The following is a 27873-nucleotide window of genomic DNA, read 5'->3' on the forward strand; positions in this document are numbered from 1 at the left end:
GACAACGTACGACATATTCACTTCATTTGGAGCTCTTGATACATACAAATATATACAGTATATTCATTTATCTTTTTATTAATCAAATACAGCAACATTTGCATATTTCAGGCATAGTTGCTAATGTGATTAATCATGATTAATTAGTTTTTTAAAAATCTCTGATTAATCAGATTAAAAGTTTTAATCATTTGACAGATCTACTTGTAATATTATGAGTTTATTAGCCATATCCATTTTCCTAAAAGACAACGTACGGCATATTCACTTCATTTGGATCTCTTGATACATACAAATATATACAGTAAATTCATTTATCTTTCTATTAATCAAATACAGCAATATTTGCATATTTCAGGCATAGTTGCTAATGTGATTAATCGTGATTAATTAGTTTAAAAATTTTTCTGATTAATCAGATTAAAAGTTTTAATAATTTAACAGCTCTACTTGTAATAATATGAGTTTATTATCCATCCTTCCATTTTTTATGCTGCTTATCCTCACTAGGCTCGTGGGTATGCTGGAGCCTATCCCAGCTGTTCCAGTCCAGTACATCCTGGACTGGTTTATTATCCATATCCATTTTCCTAAAAGACAACGTACGACATATTCACTTCATTTGGATCTCTTGATACATACAAATATATACAGTATATTCATTTATCTTTCTATTAATCAAATACAGCAAAATTTGCATATTTCAGGCATAGTTGCTAATGTGATTATTCGTAATTAATTAGTTTTAAAATTGTCTGATTAATCAGATTAAAAGTTTTAATCATTTGACAGTTTTACTTGTAATATTATGAGTTTATTATCCATCTTTCCATTTTCTATGCTGTTTATCCTCACTAGGCTCGTGGGGTATGCTGGAGCCTATCCCAGCTGTTCCAGTCCAGTACACCCTGGACTGGTGGCCAGCCAATCACAGGGCACATATAGACAAACAACCATTCACACTCACATTCATACCTGTGGACAATTTGGAGTGGCCAATTAACCTAGCATGTTTTTGGAATGTGGGAGGAAACCGGAGTACGCAGAGAAAACCCACGCATGCACGGGGAGAACATGCAAACTCCACACAGAGATGCCCAAGCAGAGATTCCAACGCAGATCTTCCACATCTCTTGACTGTGTGCTAACCACCAGGTCACCGTGCAGCCCACAATAATCGAAAAAAATGCTGCTTCTGTTTTAAGATTGAAAAACTGTTCTCATGAAACTCTACATTTTTTACTCTAAGTTTTGTTTGCATTTCTTAAAGTTCTGATTTAACAACTTCTGCATAGTTTGAGACCGACCGATAAAAAGGCCTGACGTTGAAACACAATTAGGCCTGTCACGATAACAAACTTTGCTGGTTGATAATTGAATTTATCATCAAAATTTTTTGTCTTGATAGGTGTAATTCACATCTGATCCATTAGATGGTACTCAAGTATACTCTACCTGTGTGAGCCACATTTGCTTGACACATTCATTCATTCATTCATTCATTTTCTACTGCTTTTTCCTCACGAGGGTCGCGGGGGTGCTGGAGCCTATCCCAGCTGTCTTTGGGCGAGAGGCAGGGTACACCCTGGACTGGTGGCCAGCCAATCACAGGGCACATATAGACAAACAACCATTCACACTCACATTCATACCTATGGACAATTTGGAGTGGCCAATTAACCTAGCATGTTTTTGGAATCTGGGAGGAAACCGGAGTACCCGGAGAAAACCCACGCATGCACGGGGAGAACATGCAAACTCCACACAGAGATTGGCCGAGGGTGGAATTGAACACTGGTCTCCTAGCTGTAAGGTCTGCGCACTAACCACTCGCCCGCCGTGCCGCCCGGAGAGACAAATATGACAGATATAAAACATATGATGAAACGATCTGAGAAAGTAAGTTACCTTTCCTTCTTGTGTTTCCTTCGTGTTTCCCGGAGACGTTGTGAGTCGGCACAAGCATCCGTAGACTGACTGAGCGAGGAGAAGACAAGGAAAGAGAATAATTAACTCCAGCCTCCACCTGAATTCAACACCCCCTTGAAAGTGACCTTTGCCAATTGTAAAGAACAAATGCTATTATTAGCATGGCGGCGGGATCCCGTTTCAGGCTCAAGAGAGGCAAGGTGCCTCACACCTTCCTTTGTGTGCTCGTGCAACAACTCAGAAGCGATGCAGACAGCTGGGAATGAGACCTTCGGCGGAGGGCGCAAGTCGGGATTCGGGCTAAGGCTGATAAGCAACGGTGCTAAAAACTATTGGAGACAGGCGCCGAAATACTGTATGGATGCAAAGCCGCTGTAGCCAAAACTGCACTTCCTGTTGAAAAATCCTTATTTGCTAATGAATGCATTTGACGCTATATTCAACATTTGAGGAGATGGATCACATGGTACGTTATAGTTTGCTTGTGGCGTTGTCACCTGCTGCTTCTAATCAAAGATGCATTCAAATCCTTTGTGACAATTTGCGTCACTAGCTGTCCCCAAGCTGTCCTTCTGAATTACCTATCTCCCAGCGCTAGCCCAGAAGAATTTACAAAGTTATCTTTGTACTCAAGTACACACACAAGACAACAATGGTGTGTCAAAACGGTATTTTCACCCTTGCCCTTTGGATACACTATATACAGTCATATGCAAAAGGACTTGCTGGTGTGTTCAGGGTCACTAACAGATGGACGGATATTTTGCAACAAAACTGTCCATGTCGGTCATTGGTGTTCATGATGTTTAGCCGAAGCTGTGAGCTGTGGAAAGATGTTTTTTTTCATGTTTGCTGCTTCTAGTCAGTATTTGAGCAGCAGCATTCTGGATGCCCAGTGAGAAGGCCATTACGGTAGTCGAGACAAAAGCATGGATTATTCTCTATAAATCTACCCTAGACACTATATTCCCTTGAATTTGGCAATGTTTTTTAGGCGGTACGAAGATCATGATGTTTTTGATTTCACGTGGCGGTTAGAGTTCGAGTCTGAGTCCATTATTACCAACCTGATGATGAGGTCTGAGGGTGGCTAATAACGCTTTGTCATCGTGTTTTATGTGGACCAATGATTTCAGTTGAACTACAAAACGCTGTTTTGCATTCACACACTGATCTGTTTCATGCAGGACCATGTTCTCCGGGCTGTCAGTGCAGTCAGCATAGCTGTGGTTGGACACATTGCAGCTGCTTATTAGCTATCCTAAAGGAAACATGTACAGATTGTACGATAAGGATCCCAGGATTGACCCCAAATACCATAGAAAAATGTACTGCATGTAATGATGATGTCAAGAGTTAAGGCGCCGCCACTGCATAGAAGCTCCATTTGGAAAAGTTGAAACATTTGAGGAGTCCTGGGACTGAGGGTATGGATCTCCAGTAACCGTAAAGGGTGATGAGTGATGATAAAGACACATCACAGCTGTGACCTTGGCCTTGTCTTGTCTCTTAGTAGACGACAGCTGCGACTCTTTATTCTTGAAATGTATTTCACACCCTATCACTTGACAGACTATTGTTGACCTGGAGCTGTTTGGGCTCTCATAAAGCTCACTTGCTTACAAGAACAATTGTATTTTGATTCAAAGAACAATAAAAGGAAATGTCTGGGATCTCCATCACCAATGTGGGGAATATTTGTGTCCAGCGTGGGTTCGGTCCTTCACGGTCAAGATACAGATCTCATACAAAATTGGTAAAACGGTGTGGTGTGAATAAACATTTACAGAATACACAATTTGAATGTAATAAAAATAAAAATAAAAATAAAAATAAAAATAAAAATAAAAATAAAAATAAAAATAAAAATAAAAATAAAAATAAAAATAAAAATAAAAATAAAAATAAAAATAAAAATAAAAATAAAAATAAAAATAAAAATAAAAATAAAAATAAAAATAAAAATAAAAATATTCAAATCTTGCTGTTCTAACAGTCGTTGATAGGGAGTGCCTCACACCTCCCCTCTCTTTGTCATGTGTCTTATTGTGTTCTCCACAAGGTGTGAGCAACAATAGCAGCACTCTACCCAATTTGGTGAGGTGGGGGGGCTTTTTTTGATATGCAAATTGGATGCCATTTCTTTCCCATCCATCCATCCATCACCTTATTTGGCAGGAGTACATCCTTTATTAATGGAGAGGAAAGCGGCAATCGGCCATCAGAACCGTACTTTTGCTTGACGGAGATTGACAGTTCAAGGTAAGCGCCACTCTATAATGAATATATATAAATATATATATACGTATATGTAGATATGTAATGAATGCTTCCATCCACCATCTTTAAGCATGCATTCAGTTCTTTGTTCTGTAGTCGCAAATATATAAGTCAGGCTGGACTATAAATTGCACTTAGTGGTCTTCAAGATGGAACTGTCCAGCACTGAGTCATCCATACCAGTAGGCCTGTCATGATAAAACATTTTCAAATTATTGTTGATCATTAATATTATCAATAAGATTTTTTTAGACCATTTTTTCATTAATTATATGGCATGAAATGTCCATCCATCCATCCATTTTCTATACCGCTTATCCTCACTAGGATGACGGGCGGGGTGCTGGAGCTTATCCCAGCTGACTTTTGGCAAAAGGCAGGGTACACCCTGGACTGGTGGCCAGCCAATCACAGGCCACATATACGTAGACAAACAACCATTCACACTCACATTCATACCTATGGACAATTTGGAGTCACCAATGGAACTATTTTTACTAGGAGCAAACATGCAAACTCCATATAGAGATGCCTAAATGGAGATTTGGCATACAATGTATGTCGTATAACCGTATTGAATGGTTGCATTTAATTTGCCATGAAGCGAGCGACACTGTCTGTGAGCATGCACCATTTTTGCGCTGTTTACGTTTATATATTTACATTTGGACCAAAAACCTTGGTAAGCATTGGCTGTCGGAACGAAGGCTTGTTGTGTTTCCTGTGTCACTGCTTTCAAACATAAACTGTCAATAACCATACTTTATATAAGTAATAAGGATTATTTTCTTAGCAGCTCTTATTTATGTTTCTATTGTTTTTTATTTACCAAGCCTGACTTAGGCGGCACGGCGGTCGAGTGGTTAGCGCACAGACCTCACAGCGAGGAGACCAATTCTCCCCGTGCATGCGTGGGTTTTCTCCGGGTACTCCGGTTTTCTCCCACATTCCAAAAACATGCTAGGTTAATTGGCCACTCCAAATTGTCCATAGGTATGAATGTGAGTGTGAATGGTTGTTTGTCTATATGTGCCCTGTGATTGGCTGGCCACCAGTTCAGGGTGTCCCCCGCCTCTCGCCCAAAGACAGCTGGGATAGGCTCCAGCACCCCCGCAACCCTTGTGAGGAAAAGCGGTAGAAAATGAATGAATGAAGCCTAACTCATTTTAAATCTTGCAATGCACGTACCGCATGCGCAGATGCACCACAGACGTAAACATGATATCCGGTCAGTTATAATCAACTAACCATATAAAACGAAACATTGCTTCATAGCTTCAGTAAGTATATTCATAATTGAGACATTTAACTAAAGCTGTCCATCTTGTATTTGACATTGTTTCCAAACAAAAGGTTGTGGAAAGAAAAACAGCTTGAATGTACATTTGTGACACAGACAATTTTGTTTGTTTTCTCAGAAGGCAGAAAAATGGGTGACGCAGCAATGGCAGAGTTTGGGTCAGCTGCTCCGTTTCTTCGCAAGTCGGACAAGGAGCGTTTAGAAGCTCAAACTCGCCCCTTTGACATGAAGAAGGAGTGCTTTGTTCCCGATCCAGAGGTTGAGTACGTGAAAGCATCAGTCACTAGTCGAGACGGTGACAAGGTCACTGCTGAGACCGAATTCGGAAAGGTAGATGATTGGTATTCACTGACTTCAAGCCTTGATCTTGGTTCGGTAAACTGGGATTTCCTTTCTACAGACGGTGACGGTGAAGGAGTGTGACGTCCACCCTCAGAACCCGCCAAAGTTTGATAAAATTGAAGACATGGCCATGTTCACCTTCCTCCATGAGCCCGCCGTGCTGTTCAACCTCAAAGAGCGTTATGCAGCGTGGATGATCTATGTGAGTCCACAACAAATGGACGTCAAGGAGTGGTGGCTACTACCCGTTCTGAGTGGGAGTGATTGTGACGGTCCTTGTTGGGGAAAAAGACACATAGCGACAGAAGAAAGTCGCCAAACATAACGCCAGTTGCTTTTAACAAAGACACCGAGGATCAGTAAAAGGCTCCAAAAGTTCAGACGAGATGAATGAAAAACCTGGACAATGTTCCCTTGGAGCTTTATACCGATCACGGAATTACTAATTTTATTGTCAATCAAGTCAATCAAAGAGATTCCACCTCAGACGAATCACCCAATCATCATGCAGAAGCCACGCATCCGGGTCAGCCCGCTGCCCCTTAGTCCCCGAGAGAGGGACTAATCCCGGCATTTATCCAATGACCGTTCAGTTTCGCGCAGTGGAACAACCCACTCTACGCTTCCCCATAAGCTACAGTATTTCCACTGAGGTCAAGTGTCCATGGTCCAACTGTACATCAACCCTGTTTTGTGTTTGGCAGACGTACTCCGGGCTGTTCTGTGTCACGGTCAACCCCTACAAGTGGCTGCCGGTTTACAACCAGGAGGTGGTGGTGGCCTACAGGGGGAAGAAGAGGAGTGAAGCTCCTCCTCACATCTTCTCCATCTCTGACAACGCCTACCAGTACATGCTGGCAGGTACCCAATCTCGTCACTGTCCTGTTCCAATTCTTAGTTTCATGCAAAATCTCATAGACATTTCTTTGAATTGCAGATAGAGAAAACCAGTCCATTCTGATCACGTAAGAAACGTCGAACAGGACACCTCTTGTATGCGTCAGTATTTTCCAAACCTGTGCTGTCTCTCTTTAACGAAGCGGAGAATCCGGTGCTGGAAAGACGGTCAACACCAAGAGAGTTATTCAGTACTTTGCCAGCATTGCTGCAGTTCCAGGTGCTGGGAAGAAAGACCCAGCTATTGAGAAGAAGGTGATATATATTTTGAAATGCAGTTCAACCTGTAAGGCCGAACACAGTCCCTTCAGACGCCGGTCAAACCTGGACCATCTGATTTGGTCAGAGTAAGAATTCGACTATGGTTACAGGTTTTACTGGACCAGTAATGCAACATTCATTTCAGCAACCTACAAGTTTAAAAAGAAGTCAACCACTCTTAATTCTATTCTCTGCGTTTGTAAAGAACGTAGAGTTGGTGTACCAGTTTCAGTTCGAGCTACTAGATATTTGTACGACTTTTTTCCCCGAACAAATTTGATCCAAGTCCAAATTGGTTGAGCATTTGGTTTGCATTCCAATGATGCTTGTCATAAAATCAAGCAGTCATGTATTTTGTCTTCAGGGTACCCTGGAGGATCAAATCATCCAGGCTAACCCTGCCCTGGAGGCCTTCGGTAATGCCAAGACCATCAGAAACGACAACTCTTCCAGATTTGTGAGTGTGCTTAAGGATTCTATGAGGATCATTTTCTACCAATATAAATGTTTACACTTTTCTTCTCAGGGAAAATTCATCAGAATTCATTTTGACAACCGAGGGAAGTTGGCTTCTGCTGATATTGAGACTTGTAAGTGAAGCTGAACCGAACCATGTTCATTTTTACCTTACTTTTCAAAATGGCAATAACACCTTGATGTTTTCATTTAATGATGGATACATCTTCACTGGCTTTCATTGCTTGTTTATTCTAACATCATGTATGACGGGTGAGCAAACTTTTTGACTTGTGGGTCACATTGATTTCACAAAATACTATATATTTGACACGTAACAGTCCACCTGGAATGATTGTATCTGTAAAAGTGTCATGCAATATGCTATATGTGCTTGTATCCCTTTTTTTAGGAGCACTTTGTAAACAGCAAACCAATCAAATAACCAAATTGATAAAACAGCTACTTAAACCATCAAAAGGTTGTATGTTAAGTTTAAATGAAATACTTTGGAAAGAACGGGTGGGCCGTATTCAAACACTTGGCGGGCCGGATGTGGCCCCCGGGCCGTAGTTTGCCCACCCCTGATGTATGATTTCACGACACCACTTCAAATGTGCCTCTCCTTTTTGCCATGTTTCCAAAAAGTGCGTACGGCAACAACAAAAGTGGCAAATTCTCACATCAGGTTGTGTTTTTATTAGCACAGTCAAGCGATTGAAACACTCAATCATGATTAATCGCATTTTGACTATTTTCAACTCATGATTAATGAAACTTAATCACAAATTGAAATGAATTTTAATAATAAGTAGGGATTCAAATCTCTTTGCAGTTTGATACGCTAACTATATAATGCTAATGCTAACTATAGTATATTCATTCATTCATTTTCTACCGCTTATCCTTAAGACACTCGCGGGCGTGCTGGAGCCTATCCCAACTGTGTTCGGGCGAGAGGCGCAGCACACTCTAGACTGGTTGCCCCAAATCCCAAAAACATGCTAGGCTAATTGGAGACTCCAAATTGTCCATAGGACAAGCGGTAATAAGCTGAGGATAAGTGGTATAGAAAATGGATGGATTATTAATGGATGGATGATTATCTGACCGGAATCTTTCCATGGTGTCCCAACTCTAAAAGAAAGGGGTACTCCGGTTTCCTCCCACATTCCAAAAACATGCTAGGTTAATTGGCCACTCCAAATTGTCCATAGGTATGAATGTGAGTGTGAATGGTTGTTTGTCTATATGTGTCCTGTGATTGGCTGGCCACCAGTCCAGGGTGTACCCCGCCTCTCGCCCGAAGACAGCTGGGATAGGCTCCAGCATACCAATACAGATAGATAGCTAGGGAGTATGATAGATTCTGTGGATATTAAAACGGTTTCACATCTATGACAGACCTTCTGGAAAAGTCTCGTGTGACCTACCAGCTCAAAGCTGAGAGGGACTATCACATTTTCTACCAGATCTTGTCTCAGGCAAAGCCTGAACTTCTGGGTAGGTAATAACATACAGGCAGTGACAGGATGCTGCTTGGATTGTTTATTCCTATTAGTTTTTTTCTGTAATATCATTTTAGAAATGTTACTCATCACCAACAACCCCTACGACTACGCCTTCATCTCCCAAGGAGAAACTACGGTAGCCTCCATCAACGACTCTGAGGAGCTGATGGCCACTGATGTGAGATGATTACGGTTTTAAATCTAACAATGGTAAAACCGGAAACATGCCTTTATTGGGTTTTTTTTGTTTTGTTGATATGTCAGGATGCCTTTGACGTGCTGGGCTTCACTCAAGAAGAGAAGAACAGCATTTATAAGCTGATCGGTGCCGTCATGCACTACGGTAACATGAAGTTCAAGCAGAAGCAGCGAGAAGAGCAGGCAGAGGCCGATGGCACTGAAGGTAAGACATGCGGCGGAACCTTGGTTAGCATCATTAATTCCTTCCAGATGGTCTGACTCTAACCAAAACCAACGATAAACCAATCCAAAAATGTCCACACAAATCACGTTGTTATAGTTATCAACGTAATTAACAATTCCAGATGCATATAAACGATGAATGAAAGGGATAAATGAACATTTAAGCTAACTTTTCATTTGTTTCTTTCTTTGAAGACATGGTTGTTGATGAGACACAATGTGGTGGTGAGACACCACACGGATACCACCTTCCTGTTTTGCCATGACTCATTCATTCATTTTCTACCGCTTATCCTCACGAGGGTTGCAGGGGGTGCTGGATCTCAGCTGTCTTCAGGGGCGAGAGGCGGGGTACACCCTGGACTGGTGGCCAGCCAATCACAGGGCACATATAGACAAACAACCATTCACACTCACATTCATACCTATGGACAATTTGGAGTCGGCAATTAACCTAGCATGTTTTTGGAATGTGGGAAGAAACCGGAGTACCCGGAGAAAACCCACGCATGCACACGGAGAACATGCAAACTCCACACACAGATGGCAGAGGGTGGAATTGAAACCTGGTCTACTAGCTGCGAGGTCTGCGCGCTAACCACTTGACCGCTGTGCAACTTTGCCATGACTTATTTCTTCAATTCAATCGTGTTTGACCAGGAGCTTCCACCGGCATGCCGTGTTATACGCTCACCAAAAAATGTCCGTAAAGCGAGGCATAATTTTATCGTAAATTTCCAACGTTAACTGGAAAAGATGCTAACCGGGTGGACGCTAACCGAAGCTCCACTGCATAGTCATAATTCAGCATTTGCATGTTGTATAAAGTGCATAAGCATATTCCGCAGTTCAGAACAACAACTCTCACAAGAGGATCACCAACAGAAATAATATTTTTTTTGGAGTGTAAGACACATATGGAAATGTTCCTTCTGCAGATGCTGATAAAGTTGCTTACCTGATGGGATTGAACTCTGCTGACCTCATCAAAGGTCTCTGTCATCCAAGAGTTAAAGTCGGAAATGAGTGGGTCACCAAAGGACAAAATGTTGACCAGGTAAGTTTTCCTGGGAAATCTTTTTAGGAGAAGAATGATCCAATTTGCTGATTATTTTCCAGGTGTACTACGCCATCGGTGCACTGTCCAAGTCGGTGTATGAGAAGATGTTCCTATGGATGGTGACCAGGATCAACAACTCTCTGGACACCAAGCAGCCTCGCCAGTACTTCATTGGCGTACTGGACATCGCTGGGTTTGAGATCTTTGACGTGAGCTCTGTGGAGGCTTTGTAGGCCAACACGATACGTGAAGGTCAACCTGCTAGCTAACTTAGTCTGCTTTGTTTTCCAGTTCAACACCTTTGAGCAGCTGTGCATCAACTTCACCAATGAAAAGCTGCAACAGTTTTTCAACCATCACATGTTTGTGCTGGAGCAGGAAGAGTACAAGAAAGAGGGCATTGAGTGGACTTTCATAGATTTTGGTATGGACTTGCAGGCGTGTATTGACCTGATTGAAAAGGTGAGAAGGTCTTTTGCGAGAGGCTATCATTGAATTCCAATAACTCATATGTTGTTCTCCTCAGCCCATGGGTATCATGTCCATCCTTGAAGAGGAGTGCATGTTCCCCAAAGCCAGTGATGCCACCTTCAAAGCTAAGCTCTACGACAACCACCTGGGGAAATCCAGCAACTTCCAGAAGCCCAGAATTGTCAAAGGGAAACCGGAGGCCCATTTCTCTCTCATCCACTACGCCGGAACCGTTGACTACAACATCAACAACTGGCTGGTGAAGAACAAGGACCCTCTGAATGAAACTGTGGTTGGACTTTTCCAGAAGTCTACCATGAAATTATTATCTTTACTTTTCGCTGGTTATGCAGGAGCCGATTCAGGTACGATGGGCTATGAGATGTTCAAATATAAAATAACTGCTCCAGGAAGTCCACTTAAGTATGATGAACAACAGTTTTGTGTTTTGTCTTCATTTAGCTCAGGAGTCTGGCAGTAAGGGCAAAGGTGCCAAGAAGAAAGGTTCATCCTTCCAAACGGTTTCTGCTTTACATAGGGTAAGACCTTTTTAGAATAGCAATTATGGGCCTGCAAAGAGCATCAGCCCATCCTCTAATATTTTTATCCTTCCTATTATGGGCCTGCAAGCAAAACGCACCAGCCCATCCTATTATTTTTTCATGTAAATCTCAGTCAAACCCTAATTTTTATTCAAGTACCCCCTACGGCAGGGGTCTCAAACACACGGCCCGCGGGCCAAATGTGGCCCGCAGGACACTAGTTTGAGGCCCCCGCCTTGATATGAAAGTTTAATGTTAGTGCGGCCCGCGCAAGTTTGGTATGGATGCTGTATGGTATCATGTACCCAGAAAAAATTATTACGTTTGATTAATGTTCATGTTAAAGGTTAAATAACTGTTAATAGTTATCCTCCCTATCCGTGTGGAAGTGGTAAGTTTTTGGCTATTTTTAAAGGAAATAACTTGAAGGCTACCGTTTAGGTCGCTAGCTCTCTAGTTTGCGAGTTAGCATGTGTCTCAAGACCCTGCAGTTGCGCAATATGTTGAAAAAAAAAGTATAAATGTGACTATAGTCGTGTTTTGTCATGTCTACAGGGCTCTAATAATGCTTTGTTCATTTTAATCTGAAAAAAATAATTTGTCTACCCACCAACTATATGTGGTTTCTTAAGTTTTTATTATTTGCCGTTTTATTATTATTATTATATTTATTTATTACTGATTGATTGATTTTCTTTATTTTTGATTTGTTTATTTATTTTTCATCTTATTTTGTGTAGAAAAATAAAAAGTAAGATATTTGAGAACAGTGGAATGTTTTATTAGAGCTCTTATTGTAGAAAATTGGAACCAAAGTGACGTTTTTTAAATTTTTTTGTTTTTAATAAATGCGTTTTTTTTGTTTTTTTTTTGGAAAACCTGATGCGGCCCAGTCTCACCCAGACCCTAGCTCCAGTGGCCCCCAAGTAAATTGAGTTTGAGACCCCTGCCCTACGGCAATATGTGTACCCACTCCGTGGTACACAATCTAGCCTAACTTAAATTTCCGACAGAGGAAATAACACATTTGTCAAAAATGTGCAGGAGAACCTGAACAAGCTGATGACCAACTTGAGGTCCACTCACCCCCACTTTGTACGCTGCATCATCCCCAACGAGACCAAGACTCCCGGGGCCATGGAGAACCCTCTGGTGATGCACCAGCTGCGTTGTAACGGCGTGCTGGAAGGCATCAGGATCTGCAGGAAGGGCTTCCCCAACCGGATCCTCTACGGAGATTTTAAACAGAGGTTTGGGTTTCCGCGAACTAAACAAACAAAGAACACTTTATGGAGTATTTTAGGTTCACGATTTGTAATTCTTGAACAATTCTTTTAATAGATACAGAATTCTAAACCCCAACGCAATTCCCGAAGGGCAATTCATTGACAACAAGAAGGCTGCAGAGAAACTGTTAGGCTCTCTGGATATTGACCACAACCAGTACAAGTTGGGGCACACCAAGGTTGGTAATCCAAGCGCTGCTCGAGGGAATGTGATGATGACTGACGCAGACGCTACATCCTTTGTCACTAAAGGTGTTTTTCAAAGCTGGGCTGTTGGGTCAGCTTGAAGAAATGAGAGATGATCGATTAGCACTCATCATCACTGGCATCCAAGCCCGCTCAAGGGGTCTTCTAGCAAGGATCGAGTTCCAGAAGATCGTTGAACGGAGGTAAATAGAAACAGTAAAAAATCAACAGGATGTTACATAAATACATTATATATGCAGGATTTGTAGGATTATGAATATCTTGTTTAACAAGCGAGAGATGCCCCAGAATCAGCCATAAATCTTGATGAATGGGATGTATGGATTGTAGAGATATGAACCCAGTATCGAAAGACAAGCAACTACTTGATAGTCCGTCTCTTCAACAATGCCGGAGCCTGAAGACCAGAATGGATGTATTAGCAGCGCGCTAGCTAGTCACCGAGAAAGATTTTCAACAGCAAAACATACGTACATTGTAGCCCTTGAGTCCATCTTATTGATGATGTATTGTGTAAAAATGACCCTCATAGAAACAGACTTGGAGGTGCTGATTCTCATCCCGTCTGTATCACATTTAATCAAATTGAATCGTTTGTACACTGTATTGAATCGTTCACTTTTTAAAATAAATTAATTTTCAATGGGGCTGCATGGCGGTCGAGTGGTTAGCGCGCAGACCTCACAGCTAGGGGACCTGGGTTCAATTCCACCCTCGGCCATCTCTGTATGGAGTTTGCATGTTCTCCCCGTGCATGCGGGGGTTTTCTTCGGGTACTCCGGTTTCCTCCCCCATTTCAAAAACATGCTAGGTTAATTAGCCACTCCAAATTGTCCATAGGTATGAATGTGAGTGTGAATGGTTGTTTGTCTATATGTGCCCTGTGATTGGCTGGCCACCAGTCCAGGGTGTACCCTGACTCTTGCCCAAAGACAGCTGGGATAGGCTCCAGCACCCCCCACTCCCCCCCCCAGACTGAGAGTGACCAGGATGGATAGGATCAGGAACGAGTACATCAGAGGGACTTTGCATGTTAGAGATAAAGTCAGAGAGGCCAGACTGAGAGTGACCAGGATGGATAGGATCAGGAACGAGTACATCAGAGGGACTTTGCATGTTAGAGATAAAGTCAGAGAGGCCAGACTGAGAGTGACCAGGATGGATAGGATCAGGAACGAGTACATCAGAGGGACATTGCATGTTAGAGATAAAGTCAGAGAGGCCAGACTGAGATGGTTGGGAATGTCCACAGCTATGACCTGAATCATTCTTCTTGGATAAAACAATGAGCATCTTCTGTCGACAGGGACGCTCTGCTTGTGATCCAGTGGAACATCCGTGCCTTCATGGGGGTGAAGAATTGGCCCTGGATGAAGATGTACTTTAAGATCAAACCTCTTCTGAAATCGGCAGAGACGGAGAAAGAAATGGCCAACATGAAGGAAGAGTTTACTAAACTAAAAGAAGCCTACGCCAAATCAGAAACCCGTAAAAAGGAACTGGAGGAAAAAATGGTCACGCTTCTCCAAGAGAAGAACGACCTGCAGCTCCAAGTTCAGGCTGTAAGTTTACCGTCGTCCCGCAAAACCCTTTCCATTGCAAAGTAAATCTTTACGGCTTTTTGACAACAGGAGCAAGATAATCTTTGTGACGCTGAAGAAAGATGCGAAGGGCTCATCAAGAGCAAGATTCAGCTGGAGGCCAAAATCAAAGAGCTGACAGAAAGACTGGAGGACGAGGAGGAGATGAACGCTGAATTAACTGCCAAGAAGAGAAAACTGGAGGACGAGTGCTCTGAGCTGAAGAAGGACATTGATGACTTAGAGTTAACCCTTGCAAAAGTGGAGAAGGAGAAGCACGCCACCGAGAACAAGGTCATCATTTTCTCTCCATAAGACATGAATGCATGAGCTGAAAGCTGAACTTGCTGTATCGTACACAGGTGAAGAACCTGACTGAAGAAATGGCAGCGCTGGAAGAAATCATTGCCAAGCTGACCAAGGAGAAGAAAGCCTTGCAAGAAGCTCATCAGCAAACCCTGGATGACCTTCAGAGTGAAGAAGACAAAGTCAACACTCTGACCAAGGCCAAGTCTAAACTGGAGCAGCAAGTGGATGATGTAAGAAAGATGACAATGACAAATGACAAATGATGGCAATAATCAATACCAACTTAACAAACAAGTCGTGTCTGACGTCCGACAGCTGGAAGGATCCCTCGAGCAAGAGAAGAAAGTGCGCATGGACCTCGAAAGAGCAAAGCGGAAGCTTGAAGGCGACCTCAAATTAGCTCAAGAGAGCGTTATGGACCTGGAAAACGACAAGCAGCAACTTGAAGAGAGGCTGAAAAAGTAAGGTGTTACTACTAGTTAGGTACTCACAGCAGAAGAATACGTAGCTGGTATAATAATAACAATAATGCAGTCGCACGTCGCTACACTGATTCCTTTTAGTCAACGTTTTTAACTTTGAACATCCAGCAGCAACACAACATTTTGGCTCGACTACTATTTGGTTTACTTTGTTTTCTCTGCTTTAGCTGAGAGCTAGCTAACATTTGAACTAGTTTGTCATGGCTGGCGTACATATTTACATATTTAGGGTATAGTGTAATAAGAATGGATGTCTCAATAATGCGATAAACATCATATAATGATTGCATTTGTATTTTTACATTTACTAGCTTAATGCTTAATGAAATGCTTACTTTAGGCACGAAATACAAAACATCTGCTTACCTATTCAGATATTTTGATATCATAGGCATAAAGTCAACGTTTAGTCAACGTTTTTAACTTTGAACATCCAGCAGCAACGCAACATTTTGGCCCGACTACTATTTGGTTTACTTTGTTTTCTCTGTTTTAGCTGAGAGCGAGCTAACTTTTGAGCTAGTTCGTCATGGCTGGCGTACATATTTACATATTTAGGGTATAGTTTAATAAGAATGGATGTCTCAATATATTTTAATGTATTTGTATATGTATATTATATATGTATAATGTAATAATGTATTTGTATGTATTTTTACATTTACTAGCTTAATGCTTAATGAAATGCTTACTTTAGACAAGAAATACAAAGCATCTGATTACCTATTTTGATATCATAGGCATAAAGTCAACGTTTAGTCAACGTTTTTAACTTTGAACATCCAGCAGCAACGCAACATTTTGGCTCGACTACTATTTGGTTTAGCTGAGAGGTGTCACCCCGATGACATCACTTTTGAGCTAGTTTGTCATGACTGGCGTACATATTTACATATTTAGGGTATAGTGCAGGGGTCACCAACGCTGTGCCCGCGGGCGCCCACGTGTACCACTTAAGGCGCCCGCGAGGCATCTTCTAAAAATATCACTGGTCACAAATTATCATTGTTATTTTGTGCTTTAAATTTTGAATCAGCTGGGATAGGCTCCAGCACCCCCCGCGACCCTCATGAGGAAAAGCGGTAGAAAATGAATGAATGAATGAATGTGAGCAGTCGCTTCACATAGTGTTACTACGACTATTCCTTTTGTTCTGATTACTAAAAAGTGAGTGCAGTTTTGTCATTTCGGAAGTTCACCGCAAACAGGTCATGTAGTACCTTCATACTATCCGTGCTCACAAAGTAGCCCTCGGCCTCAAAAAGGTTGGTGACCCCTGGTATAGTGTAACGCAATAAACATCATATAATGATTGCATTTGTATTTTTACACTTACTAGCTTAATGCTTAATGAAATGCTTACTTTAGGCACGAAATACAAAACATCTGCTTACATATTTAGATATTTTGATATAATAGGCATACAGTGGTGAGGTATTCTGTGGTATATACATCTGATAGTTATATACTTCCTTGACAGGAAAGATTTTGAAATGAACCAGCTTGCTGCCAAAGTAGAGGACGAGCAGGCCGTGAGTGCTCAGCTCCAGAAAAAATTGAAGGAGTTGCAGGTAATATTGTCATCATATTCAAATGTGGTGTCATACGCTAACTCTTACATGAGATATTTCGATTGAAAAAGCTGTTAATACATACATATGTTTGAACGTATCCTGCCAACGTATCTTTCTGGACATAATATACTGTAAACATGGGCATATTTCACACATAGTTGATTCATCAACTCTGATAGCAAATGTAAATGTGATTGGTCCAGGCTCGTATCGAGGAGCTGGAGGAAGAGCTGGAGGCCGAGCGAGCCGCTCGAGCCAAGGTGGAGAAGCAGAGAGCAGACCTGGCCAGAGAGCTGGAGGAGATCAGCGAGAGGCTGGAGGAAGCCGGCGGAGCGACATCCGCCCAGATCGAGATGAACAAGAAGCGGGAGGCCGAGTTCCAGAAGCTGCGCAGGGACCTGGAAGAGGCCACTCTGCAGCATGAAGCCACCGCAGCCACGCTGAGGAAGAAACAAGCTGATAGTGTTGCCGACCTGGGGGAGCAGATTGACAACCTGCAGAGAGTCAAGCAGAAACTGGAAAAGGAGAAGAGCGAACTCAGGCTGGAACTGGATGATGTGGTTTCCAACATGGAACATGTTGTCAAGTCTAAAGTAAGTTAATTTTTTTATGATTTTTTCTCATAAATCAACATGAAAATATTTCATACAGCTTCTCAAATAGTGTAAATAATTTGTTGTATTTCCTTTTCAGAATAATTTGGAGAAAATGTGCAGGTCCCTGGAAGACCAGATGAATGAATATAAAGCAAAAGCGGAAGAGGCGCAGCGCACCGTCAGTGACTTCACCATGCACAAAGCAAAACTCCAAACGGAGAATGGTAAGTTTTTGTTTTGCATTTTTAAATGAACTTAATTATTATATTTGTTTATAATTTAATTTTTACACCTTAATTAATTTGTTATATCATTTATTTAGTCTAGATTTATGAATTATGTACAATAGAAATAATGAAGAAATTATTGACATTTTATATGAATATTTTACAAATATTAAATCAATTAATAAATATTTTAATATTAATGCAATTGATTTATTAGTAATTATTATATAATAAAAAAGTCTAATTTACACCTTAATTAATTTGTTATATAATTTATTTAGTCTATATTTATGAATTATGTACAATAAAAATAATAAAGAAATTATTGACATTTTATATGAATATTTTACAAATATTAAATCAATTAATGAATATTTTTAATATTAATGCAATTGCTTTATTATTTATTATTATATAATAAAAAATCAAATTATTGTATGTTCTACTATATTTACTACTATTTTCTACTATGTATTACAATTTTTTTCTGAAAAATAGTAATAATTTGCATAACGAAAAAACCCAACTGAAATGAATCTTCTCTCAAATTGAGGTGAACTCTCACGGCAACTCGAGGAGAAGGATTCGCTGGTGTCTCAGCTGACTCGAGGAAAACAGTCCCACACACAACAAATCGAAGACCTGAAACGCCAACTGGAAGAGGAGGTCAAGGTGGGACGCATCCATGCACCGCAAAGCCGCCGCTTACCTCGCTGCTGCATCCAAATGCGTTTCTTCTGCAGGCCAAGAACGCGTTAGCCCACGCCGTGCAGTCGTCTCGCCACGACTGTGACCTGCTGAGGGAGCAGTACGAGGAGGAGCAGGAGGCCAAGGCTGAGCTGCAGCGTTGCATGTCCAAGGCCAACTCCGAGGTGGCGCAGTGGAGAACTAAGTACGAAACTGATGCCATCCAGAGGACTGAAGAACTGGAGGAGGCCAAGTAAGTCAAATAACAAACACCAAAAAAACTGCATCTCATATACTGATGGGAAAATTCTGGGAAAATTCTGGGAAAATTGGGACATCCTCATTCATTCCTCATTCGATTGAGACTTTCATTCATTCTCTACCGCTTTTTCCTCACGAGGGTCGCAGGGGTGCTGGAGCCTATCCCAGCTGTCTTTGGGCGAGAGGCGGGGTACACCCTGGACTGGTGGCCAGCCAATCACAGGGCACATATAGACAAACAACCATTCACACTCACATTCATACCTATGGACAATTTGGAGTGGCCAATTAACCTAGCATGTTTTTGGAATGTGGGAGGAAACCGGAGTACCCAGAGAAAACACAGAGATGGCCGAGGGTGGAATTGAACCCTGGTCTCCTAGCTGTGAGGTCTGTGCGCTAGACCACCGTGCCGCTTATATATGATATATATGTAATATAATATATAGCACTTTGCGCTATGATTCTAGGTGTTAGCATGCTAATGTTAGCATGTTAGCATTACTAGCATGCTGACATTAGCATACTAACATTTTGTAGCAATTTAGCATTAGCATTTTTTCATAGTTAGACTGTTATTTAAACACTTAGGACAATCATGATAGGTGTTAGCATGCTAATGTTAACATGTATGGCGCTTGGCGGAGGTTTGCACTTTTCCAATTGGTGAACCGTGACCAGTAGAAAGCACTGATGAGTGGACTCTTCAGGAAGAAGCTGGCTCAGCGTCTGCAGGATGCCGAGGAGGCGGTGGAAGCGGTGAATGCTAAATGTTCGTCTCTGGAGAAGACCAAACACAGACTGCAGAATGAGATTGAAGATCTCATGGTGGACGTGGAGAGGTCAAACGCTGCTGCTGCTGCTCTGGACAAGAAGCAAAGGAACTTTGACAAGGTTTGAAAGAAAGAAGTGCCGACAAGCGTTGAGCTGAAATACTTAATAGTGTTGACTTGCTGTCAGGTCTTGGCAGAGTGGAAACAGAAGTACGAGGAGTCTCAATCAGAGCTGGAAAGCTCCCAGAGGGAGGCAAGGTCTCTGAGCACGGAGCTCTTCAAACTGAAAAACTCCTATGAAGAATCCATTGAGCATCTGGAGACTATGAAGAGAGAAAACAAGAACTTACAAGGTGAGGGAGTATCAACTCTTTCCTTAAGTTTGAGGTTCTATCCGACGCTTTTAGCCGGCGGGACTTTTCCAGGTTCTTCAAATCCATCAGCCGTCACAATTAATTGCGTGTGTGTGATAACTAGAAGAAGCCTTGTGGTCGTGTCTCGCGTTTCATTGGCTGAGAAGCACAAGCACATTGCAGTAGTCAGCTAAAACTGAGGGGAAAATATTCCATTCCTAATATTCTATTCCATTCATTTTCTACCGCTTTTTCCTCACGAGGGTCGCGGGGGAGCTGGAGCCTATCCCAGCTGACTGTGGGGGAGAGGCGGGGTACACCCTGGACTGGTGGCCAGCCAATCACAGGGCACATATAGACAAACAACCATTCACACTCACATTCATACCTATGGACAATTTGGAGTGGCTAATTAACCTAGCATGTTTTTGGAATGTGGGAGGAAACCGGAGTACCCGGAGAAAACCCACGCATGCACGTGGAGAACATGCAAACTCCACACAGAGATGGCCGAGGGTGGAATTGAACCCTGGTCTCCTAGCTGTGAGGTCTACATGCTAACCACTCATCCGCCGTGCCGCCCCATTCCTAACAAAGAAATGTAATAATTGAAATGAAGTATAATTTCATTTCCACTCAAAGAGGAAATATCGGATCTCACCGAACAAATCAGTGAGGGCGGGAAGAGCATCCATGAGCTGGAGAAGATACGGAAGCAGTTGGAGCAGGAGAAGTCTGACACCCAAACAGCTCTGGAAGAGGCAGAGGTAGGATGTAGAACCTAAAACTCTACTCGCTCTGTATGTCCTTCAATAGTTTGACCCCTGGACTAGATCTTCTCTCCATCCATCTTCTCTGTAGGCCTCTCTGGAGCACGAGGAAGGAAAGATTCTCAGAGTCCAGCTGGAGTTTAGTCAGGTGAAGGCAGACATTGAGCGCAAGCTGGCCGAGAAAGACGAGGAGATGGAGCAAGCCAAGAGAAACCAGCAAAGGATTGTGGACAACCTTCAGAGCTCGCTTGAGGCCGAGACCCGCAGCAGGAACGAGGCAATGCGTTTGAAGAAGAAGATGGAGGGAGACCTCAACGAGATGGAGATCCAGCTAAGTCAGGCCAACAGGCAGGCGGCCGAGGCTCAGAAACAACTCAAGTCTGTTCATGCGCATCTGAAGGTATGGCTGCCGTGAAAACACAACATCAAAAAATCATTCAAATTATTTTAATAAATCTATAAGGATATGTACTAGCCTGTTGCTTACCCATGGTCTGGCATAATATGTATTTATAGTATCTATAACACTGCACTTTACTTGCAGGCCCATAAAAAGAGGTATGAGGAATGATAATCATGGGCTGCTGTACTTTGCAGGCCCATAATTACATATTATATAACAAAAAAGTCCCAATTGCAAAGTAGTGGTATAATTTGTGTGGTTTCACAGCACTGGCCGTCCCTCATTAGTTGGAGCAGAATAATATCCTGTATAACAGGGGTCTCAAACTCAATTTACTTGGCGGCCACTGGAGCTAGGGTCTGGGTGAGACTGGGCCGCATCAGGTTTTCCAAAAAAAAAACCAAAAAAAATGCATTTATTTAAAAAAAAAGAAACTTTGCTTTAGAAAATTGGAACCAATTTTTTTCTACACAAAATAAGATGAAAAATAAATAAACAAATCAAGAATAAAGAAAATCAATCAATCAGTAATAAATAAATATAATAATAATAATAATAAAACAGCAAATAATAAAAACTTAAGAAACCACATATAGTTGGTGGGTAGACAAATTATTTTTTTCAGATTAAAATGAACAAAGCATTATTAGAGCCCTGTAGACATGACAAAACACGACTATAGTCACATTTATACTCTTTTTATTTACAACATATTGCGCAACTGCAGGGTCTTGAGACACATGCTAACTCGCAAACTAGAGAGCTAGCAACCTAAACGGTAGCCTTCAAGTTATTTATTTTAAACTTAAATAGCCAAAAACTTACCACTTCCACACGGATAGGGAGGATAACTATTAACAGTTATTTAACCTTTAACATGAACATTAATCAAACGTAATAATTTTTTCTGGGTACATGATACCATACAGCATCCATATCAAACTTGCGCGGGCCGCACTAACATTAAACTTTCATATCAAGGCAGGGGCCTCAAACTAGTGTCCTGCGGGCCACATTTGGCCCGCGGGCCGCGTGTTTGAGACCCCTGCTGTATTATAATAATAATAATAACAAAGAAAATATCCCAGCTGTCTTCGGGCAAGAGGCAGGGTACACCCTGGACTGGTCGCTAGCCAATCACAGGCCCATAATGACATATTATATAATAAAAAGGTCTTGCACTATATAAAGCAGAGACCGTCTGTAAGGATGAAACGTTCTACTTTCTACAGCATATGCCCATAAACACCTTTCAAAGCCATCACATCAACATATCGGCGTGTGCCGGCACTCACTTATCAAATCTATTGCCATTCACAGGGAAAACATGTTGCTAACTATGTATTAAAAAATAAAATGTATCCTATTTTTATATAAGAACATACTCATGGATGATCGCCATTAGAATCATTGGTAAATCCTCATATACAATAATAATAAATAGAAACGGGAGGAATAACATGATAGGCTGGCTGCTGCGCTTCGTTTTGCAGGCCCATAATTTTTTTTTGTTTTTTTAATTTCTGAGATTACTTGACTTCTACTGTTGATACAACAAAAATATTTGTTTATTTGACCTAATAAAGAAATTTCCCAAAACAAAGCAATAAGTCACTTGAACTTGATCTTTTAAGTTAGAGAAACTTTGTTGTGAGATGAAATTACCTAAAATAATTTGCTAGATTTAATCAAAAAAAAATTTTTTTTTATAATCCATATAATCCATTATAATCCAAAATTATGAATTTTCCCATGTGAGGTTTTCATATTTGGGGTTGAAATTTCTTTTTTTTTAAAAAGGAGTCACAACTTCAACTGGATGAGTCTCTTCGTGCCAACGGCGATCTCAAAGAGAACATCGCCATCGTGGAGAGACGCAACAACCTCATTCAGGCTGAGCTGGAAGAGCTGAGGGCTGCTCTCGAGCAAACGGAGAGAAGTCGCAAACTTGCAGAGCAAGAGTTGCTGGATGTTAGCGAGAGGGTGCAGCTACTGCACTCACAGGTGAGAAAGACACCGGTTAGCTCCAACTTTCACACCTTCATGACATTTCCTGTGCTTTTTTTCCATCAAATTAGAACACCGCTCTGATCAACCAGAAGAAGAAACTGGAGGCAGATACATCCCAGCTTCAGACCGAAGTGGAAGATGCAGTCCAGGAGTGCAGGAACGCTGAAGAGAAGGCCAAGAAGGCCATCACCGACGCTGCCATGATGGCAGAAGAGCTGAAGAAAGAGCAGGACACCAGTGCTCACCTGGAGCGCATGAAGAAGAACATGGAGCAAACCATCAAAGACCTGCAGCACCGTCTGGATGAAGCTGAACAAATTGCCATGAAGGGCGGCAAGAAGCAGGTGCAGAAGCTGGAGGCCAGGGTAAGAGTCGCAACTTTCAGAAATGGTCACAGAAATAACCAACACAGCGGTCCCTACTTTGGCAGGAGCTAATCATAAGCTGTGCTCGTCTTACAAATAACATTAATCTCATCACATAGCAACCTAAGACTTAAACAGTGTACTTTATCAATATACAAACATCTACTAATATGAGTTTAAAACTCAAAAAAGAAAAGCTCTCTTTTTGGGGTGCTGCAATGATGTCAGCCTCCCTTGCATTGAATGACATTTTATACATTTTGTATCTACTGTATGTTACAGTGCTGTGCACTATGTGCATATGCTAGCAGCCCCGTCTTCTATTTAGTCTGGCACCAATTAACCATGATAAAGGAGGGATTACCGTACTGGTTGTACTGACATTTCCAATAACCAAACTCCCCCCTGCCCTGCTCACAGATCAAAGAACTGGAAAGTGAAGTGGAGGTCGAGCAGAGAAAGTCTAGCGATGCGGTGAAGGGAGTACGGAAGTATGAGAGACGTATCAAAGAGCTAACTTACCAAGTAAGATGGGGGCCAGTGGGAAATGACCAATGTTGAAGGTGACCAAGATTTCATCCTCTTTGATTCCTTTTTGCAGACTGAAGAGGATCGCAAGAATCTTGCCCGTCTGCAAGACCTGGTGGATAAGCTCCAGTTGAAAGTCAAATCATACAAGAGGAGCACCGAGGAAGCTGTAAGGAATACTCGGCAGAAAACTAACTGTAGTACTTTCCCTGCTCAGTACATTAACAGCCAACAAGTAAGCAGGGGTGTCCCGACCCCTTGTTCATCAAATGCCATATATTTAAGACTGCAGCTATGGAATATTTTCAGTACTCTCCTGAAATTGTTTTCGACTCATCGAGTAATTGAGGAATAAAACATATTTTTGCAGATTTAATGAATTCACAAGAAAAAAATCAAACGGCCAATTAGTTGTATGATTGAGATAATCAAGTGTTTTGTTTCTTACATGGACATAGTCCATAGTGTAAGTGGATACGCTTTGCTATTTTTCTTTGGCTTTTTGCAACTTTTTGGCAAGCCACCCAAAACGTGAGCTTCTCAGGGATAAGGTCTGTGTAGATTCTCAGTCATCCAGGTCATGGTCATCCGCAAAATGGTAATGGTAATGGTTTAATTTCATTTGAACATGCATCAGATTACAATTGAGTGCATCCCATAATCAGTTCACAGTTCCACATGTCCAAAAGGAGTAGGAAGAAGCAAAGCTTATTAAATCCTACCCCTCCATCTGGTACTTTTACAATAAGTAAAATTAGTTCACTTCCTGCTTTCCTAATATAACTTTTAATTTTTTATTTATGTAATTTTTATTTATGTAATTTTTATTTATGTAATTTTTATTTATGTAATTTTTATTTTTTATTTTTTATTTTTTATTTTTTATTTTTTATTTTTTATTTTTTATTTTTTATTTTTTGTTTTTTATTTTTTATTTTTATTTATTTTTATTTTTTTATTTTTTATTTTTTATTTTTTATTTTATTTTTTTTATTTTGCATGTTCTCCCCGTGCATGCGTGGGTTTTCTCCAGGTACTCCGGTTTCCTCCCACATTCCAAAAACATGCTAGGTTAATTGGCCACTCCAAATTGTCCATAGGTATGAATGTGAGTGTGAATGGTTGTTTGTCTATATGTGCCCTGTGATTGGCTGGCCACCAGTCCAGGGTGTACCCCGTGCTAGCTGGAGCGATGTCCAAGTCCATAAAAGATGTCTCTGCTGAGTGCAAAACCTGCCATGCGCAAGACCCCCATGGTGGAACACACCTTGGGAAGTTCAACGCGACCGACCGCGTAGCGCGTTTGAGGCAGCATCCCAAAAAACAGCATGAGGATCCTAGCAAAAATCCCCAAGAAAAAAACAAATGTTCAGCCTTCAACAACTAAGAATACAAAGTAAGTCATGTATGAATTGTTCTGCTACCAGAGCAAACTGGTATCTGTATCAGCCAATAGCAAGGCTGCAGTATCGATAGCAGAAATTAAACATCGGGACTCCCCTGCATGCATATTCCATGACGTGGTGGATGATGATCATGTTGTGTGTGTAGGAGGAACAAGCCAACAGCAATCTTGTCAAGTTCCGTAAGATCCAGCATGACCTTGACGAAGCGGAGGAAAGAGCCGACATCGCGGAGTCTCAGGTCAACAAGTTACGAGCCAAGAGTCGTGATGTCGGGTCCAAGGTCAGTTCTTCATGTTGTTGATAGTCACGATGCTCACCGGGATCGGAAGGAGCTCTCTTCAATTATTTTGCACTGTTGGGTCTTAAGAAGGTTCTAAGCAGAGCCGCTAGCAGGGCGCTATTGTTGCTAAGCTAGGATACAGTACAACAGTCATTCCAAACTTGAAAACATCCTGAAGTCATGGAACAAAAAAGTTGACTGTCCATCAAGACACGGGACCATCCTGGTCCTAAATTAAGATTGGTACTGGTGCTGAAAAAATATATATATATATTGTTTCCTTCAAGTTTTGGGATTAGCAGATATCCCACCAAATATGGGACATTGAAAGGTGGAAGAAAGTTTTTTTCTCCCTTGACGGTCATGATGGCTTCCAACGTTACCGACATGACAAGGAGATCCAACCCGAGATGCTTTCCACCATCATGATCCTTTGATGGAACAAAGGAGCTTCAGGTCGCGCAGGGGCGTCATACGGCAGTCAGCTATGTGGAGATGTTCCTCATGACTGAAGGCCCTGGTCTGTGTGGTGATGACAACACTTCCCAAAGGACGTCTTCACACTTTTGGACCATCTTGCGTCTTCTCCTCATCTAAATGGAGAACATTTAGATGACAGTGAAGCCATATTCCACAACATTCCAACAAGCTTCCTGGAAACAGGGGGCCCAAAGCCAGGGGTGGCGAAACTTTTTTGGTTACAAGGGCCACTTTGATATTTTGGAATACAAAATACTGTATATAATATATACAGTATATATGTATATATAGTATTTATATGTATACTGTATATAATATACTGTATATTTCAAGGGAACCTCCTTCCCAGCTTTGTTATATAGGTGAAAAAACTATTTTTGTTTTTTATTCGTTATTTGTTTTTTTTCCACAATATTTAAACTTTTTTCTTAAATAATATTTGTGCATTTTCTTCTTGTAATATTTTTACTTTATTCTCATATTATAATGTTTTGCCCACCCTAATTTTTCCAAAAATGATGACGATATTGCAACGTTCAAAAATATTTATTTTTCAAATATGTTTTTCTTTAGAATGTTACAAATGTATTCTTGTAAAATTGCAACTTTTCCTGATTAGAACACTTTTAAATATTTAATTAAATATTTTATATTTTATATTTCATATATTTTCACTATTTAAAAACTAATTCTAATTGTTTTAAATCACTTCTTGTCAATTTCCGTCTTGTAATTATTTTGGACTTTATTCCTATAATATATTTGACTTGATTTTTGTAACTTTTTCTGCAACCTAATTTTAAAAAAATTACCGGTTTGATGCTAAAATGACATTATTTTTGCTGATCATATGGTTATTCTCATAAAAGTACATCGTTTTCTTGTTCAATTATATTTATAGAATGTGGCACAGACCGAAATAAAAACAGCAGCGGGCAGCAAATGCCGTCCGGGCCACATTTTGGACACCATTTTTTCAACTCATGAACACGAATAGCTACTGACTGTTTTTTAATACTTTTTATTTCTATTTTATGGGGGGTTAGACTTGGTCTTAGACTTTTGATGAACAGCCCATGTCATTTGAATGCTTATTTTGTCTATTTGTCAGTGTTAGCACAACTAACTCTGTCTTTTCATTCTCTGCATGAAGAAAGGACAGGATGAAGAATAAAGTCCACGGAAGACTTCTAGGTCACCGGTGGTCTCCTGATGTGTTGTGAAGTGAAATAAAGCCGTCTGCAACTCAAACTTTGCTGTGCTTTTTCCCCCCCAAATCATAAATCATTTTCATACAGTATGCTGTAGACCAGGGGTCTCAAACTCAATTTACCTGGGCGCCACTGGAGCTAGGGTCAGGGCGAGACTGGGCTGCATCAGGTTTTTCCAAAAAAAAAATGCATTTATTAAAAACAGAAAAATGAATAAACTTTGCTTTGGTTTCGATTTTCTACAAGAAAAGCTCCGATAAAACATTCCACTGTTCTCAAATATCTTAATTTTTATTTTTCTACACAAAATAAGAAAAATAAATAAATAAATCAAGAATAAAGAAAATCAATCATTCATTCATTCATTCATTCATTTTCTACTGCTTTTTCCTCACGAGGGTCGTAGGGGTGCTGGAGCCTATCCCAGCTGTCTTCGGGCGAGAGGTGGGGTACACCCTGGACTGATGGCCAGCCAATCACAGGGCACATATAGACAAACAACCATTCACACTCACATTCATACCTATGGACAATTTGGAGTGGCTAATTAACCTAGCATGTTTTTGGAATGTGGGAGGAAACCGGAGTACCCGGAGAAAACCCACGCATGCAC

At 41.1% G+C, this 27873-nt stretch overlaps 1 protein-coding gene across 1 annotated transcript; it reads left to right on the plus strand.

Moving 5' to 3' along the window:
* Positions 1-4138: 4138 nt before the first annotated feature.
* Positions 4139-27438, plus strand: LOC131109398 (myosin-7-like). The gene is made up of 38 exons (XM_058061353.2): positions 4139-4191; positions 5628-5839; positions 5910-6053; positions 6556-6712; positions 6789-6816; positions 6892-7003; positions 7374-7466; positions 7536-7599; positions 8870-8968; positions 9051-9154; positions 9241-9379; positions 10338-10456; positions 10519-10668; positions 10751-10921; positions 10986-11295; positions 11393-11469; positions 12517-12722; positions 12814-12937; positions 13011-13147; positions 14272-14527; positions 14597-14839; positions 14908-15084; positions 15170-15315; positions 16817-16907; positions 17114-17503; positions 17604-17730; positions 18287-18405; positions 18477-18673; positions 19392-19575; positions 19642-19807; positions 20450-20574; positions 20669-20977; positions 22781-22984; positions 23059-23355; positions 23776-23880; positions 23957-24052; positions 25435-25569; positions 27203-27438. Exons 2-38 carry the CDS (start codon positions 5639-5641, stop codon positions 27221-27223), a joined length of 5823 nt encoding a protein of 1940 aa, XP_057917336.2. The 5' UTR covers positions 4139-4191; positions 5628-5638; the 3' UTR covers positions 27224-27438.
* The last annotated feature ends 435 nt before the right edge of the window (positions 27439-27873 follow it).

This window comes from Doryrhamphus excisus, linkage group LG2 (genome assembly GCF_037039965.1).
Source record: "Doryrhamphus excisus strain RoL-2023G ecotype Guam linkage group LG2, RoL_Dexc_Guam_v1.1, whole genome shotgun sequence".
In the NCBI taxonomy this organism is placed as follows: Eukaryota; Metazoa; Chordata; class Actinopteri; order Syngnathiformes; family Syngnathidae; genus Doryrhamphus; species Doryrhamphus excisus.